Source organism: Cyprinodon variegatus, unplaced genomic scaffold (genome assembly GCF_000732505.1).
Source record: "Cyprinodon variegatus isolate N-32 unplaced genomic scaffold, C_variegatus-1.0 Scaffold940, whole genome shotgun sequence".
In the NCBI taxonomy this organism is placed as follows: Eukaryota; Metazoa; Chordata; class Actinopteri; order Cyprinodontiformes; family Cyprinodontidae; genus Cyprinodon; species Cyprinodon variegatus.
This window is the reverse complement of record NW_015151393.1, coordinates 70,794-73,474: the sequence shown is the minus strand read 5'-3', so window position 1 is coordinate 73,474 and position 2,681 is coordinate 70,794. Positions and strand designations below refer to the sequence as shown.

Below are 2,681 nucleotides of genomic sequence, written 5' to 3'. Positions count from 1 at the left end.
GCAGGATGGTTTTCTAGCCGAGAGGCAAATACAAAAAACAATCTTAAGACTCAGGTTGACAAAAACTCAGTTTGACTCAGCAAAACTCAGCTTGGCTAGAGTACCCCGAACTGGCAAACACTCTAGTGTCGAGGTAGTGGCAGTCAGCAGCTTAATAACATTCCGTTAACGACGTAACCCCTTGCAGGTGTGTGAGGAGGTGAATCAGAACCAGGCGCCGCCTGGTGGAGAAAGGGAGACCAACACACAAACACACAGACCACACAGACTGGAGTCTTAACAAGGGATCATTTAGGTTCTGCTCTTGTCCTCCATGGAAGGTCAATTTAATCTTGGCCTGATCGGTAGATGTGGAGTAATCTTACATTATGATGAAGCAATGGGGTTGAGATTCAGCTTTGGAAACTGGTTTTAAAATGGATTGCTTTATTTGTAGTATAAAAACTAAATGTTTTTAATGAAAAAAGGTTAAAAATATCTTTTTTTTTTAAGATTACTCAACAGTAAGCTTAAAATAAAAATCCAATATAAAAGGAGCAAAAAGCAACCCCCAAAGTTATACCCTGAAATACATGCTAGCCCTGAAATGAATTAATATTTATCCTGTTTATAGATGTTAAAAGCAAAGGTTTGGACTCCAGTCTTTGGAATTCAAGAGGTTGAGAATAGTTTTGTCCAAAGACCTATTTTTAACCCAGTCGTGCTCACTGCTTTATGGTTTATTTTGGTGGTTGCTGCACCATTGTCTTTCCTCTGTCCCTCCTTACCTGTCCTATCCTTCTCCATAATGTTCAAAATATGAGATTAACACAGTCTCATGTTTTTTGATGCTAACAAATATACATTGGACTGGCGCAAGCAGGACAGGAGGGCAGCTGTTCGGCTTATGAGGCAAAAATATACCCAGAGTGCATTACAGCTATTACCACCAAATTATCCATCATTTATTACATTAGCGTAAAAAAACTCCTACATATTAACAGCTTTTTTTTTTTTTTTGGTTGGCCTACACCAACCTTGAAATAAAAAAAATGACAGTATATACCATCCATCCATTTGTTCGTCCACCCATCGTCTATATTTGCCTGTAAAGTCAGTGGCACTCATGTCCCTTTACTCTGATGCCCCTCAATACAATCTGGTGCAACCAATCAAATCCCAGTTCTGTCATTTAATCTTCATATGAATCCAGCTGAGAGATTTGGTAGCTGTGGTCAGAAAAAAATTAGATTTTTCTTATTTCATATATTGATTTATGCTATTTACAGACCCGCACCATACCCCACACATACACACTTAAGGCCATCAACTTTTCAACAACTGTTTATTAACTAACAGTAATTTCTTAAACACAAAACAGAACAGTATCAGTCTTTTATTTTACATTTTCAATACTTTCAATCTTGTAGCCTTGAACATTGGTTGTGCTTTCTGTTTTTCATGGGACTTCAGCATACGGTGCACCTCGCCATGGTGTCATCATTTCTCACCATGGCTGGTGCTAGATAGAGGGCCAACGGGGGCCAGTGCCCCTGTAGATCATGTCCTGGCCCCTGTTATGGCCCCTGTACTGAAGACATAATACTAATCGGATGATGATATGCGCTGGAACAAGCATTGTTACTGATGGGTCCTTTGGATCTATTTAATCCTTTTTCTTTACAAATTCTGTTTTTCTAATTATTCAAAAACAATAAGGTGATAGCTTCAGTGGTACTGAGATAGGATCCCAGTTTTCTTCTGCTAAAAGTTTTTGTTTTTCGCAATAAATAAAAAAAATGCTCTAATTTTTACAGATGAATTTAACAGTTTTTCTTTAATTGCCCGCTCCATTAAAAAACCCCACCTCCCATTTTCTAAAATCCGGGATAATTTATCCGACTCGCGGGCATCTGTGAACAACTATTTATATCAGGGAGACTCACGGAACTTCCGGGAGACTTGGTATGTCTGTATTTACTCACTAAAAACGTTTTTCCACTCAGTCTTCACCTGTAAGGCCACACAATGCTTGAGCGAAGGGTGTTTGTAGACAAGACATACTTCTTCCCATAACAAGCCAGATTCTTTCCCAAGGTTTAATCATAACATGTTACTGCTTAACCAAAGTTTCTGTAATTTGTTTTGACTCTGGCTACTTTCCATTATTGATTACTATGCACTAAGGGCCGTATGCTGATCTTTTCTTTCTTTGCAAAGATAAAATAAAGTCCCCACTGGGTGAAATCCATCGACCTCCATTTATTTGACTGGGGTGAATAGTTGAATACTTTTTTCTCACTACAGTAGTGTTGAACATCTTACAGAGTAGTCAGAATTTTTTCTCTGTTCTAATCTACCTGAATGAACTGAGCAAGTAAAAGTGTGCCATGCTATCTCTACAGGAAGAGTGTGTAGGGATTCATGGGACAGCTATTACTGTGCAATAACCTGATGAGACCAAAATGGGACTTATACTTTATATGTAGAAGCCAACTGATTCTGAACACACCGTCTTCACAGTAAAAGCACGTTTTTCATTATTCATGACTGTATTAAACATTAAGAGGTACATTTACTGTTTATGTAGTTAAACAAATTGTCATAATTTTTGCGCTGATGAACATGAGCAGCTGCTTGTTTGTACATTTTCACATTTAACCCTTTAAAGCCCGATCCAAGAATGAAACAAAACAGAAAAT

At 38.1% G+C, this 2,681-nt stretch overlaps 1 protein-coding gene across 1 annotated transcript in view; it reads left to right on the top strand.

Moving 5' to 3' along the window:
• Window positions 1-1,509, top strand: part of rasgrp2 (RAS guanyl releasing protein 2 (calcium and DAG-regulated)) — a 79,221-nt gene extending 77,712 nt beyond the window's left edge. Inside the window, exon 12 of the mRNA XM_015398549.1 lies at window positions 1,453-1,509. Within this exon, the coding sequence (XP_015254035.1) occupies window positions 1,453-1,509 (57 nt within the window). The remainder of the gene's footprint in view (window positions 1-1,452) is intronic.
• The last annotated feature ends 1,172 nt before the right edge of the window (window positions 1,510-2,681 follow it).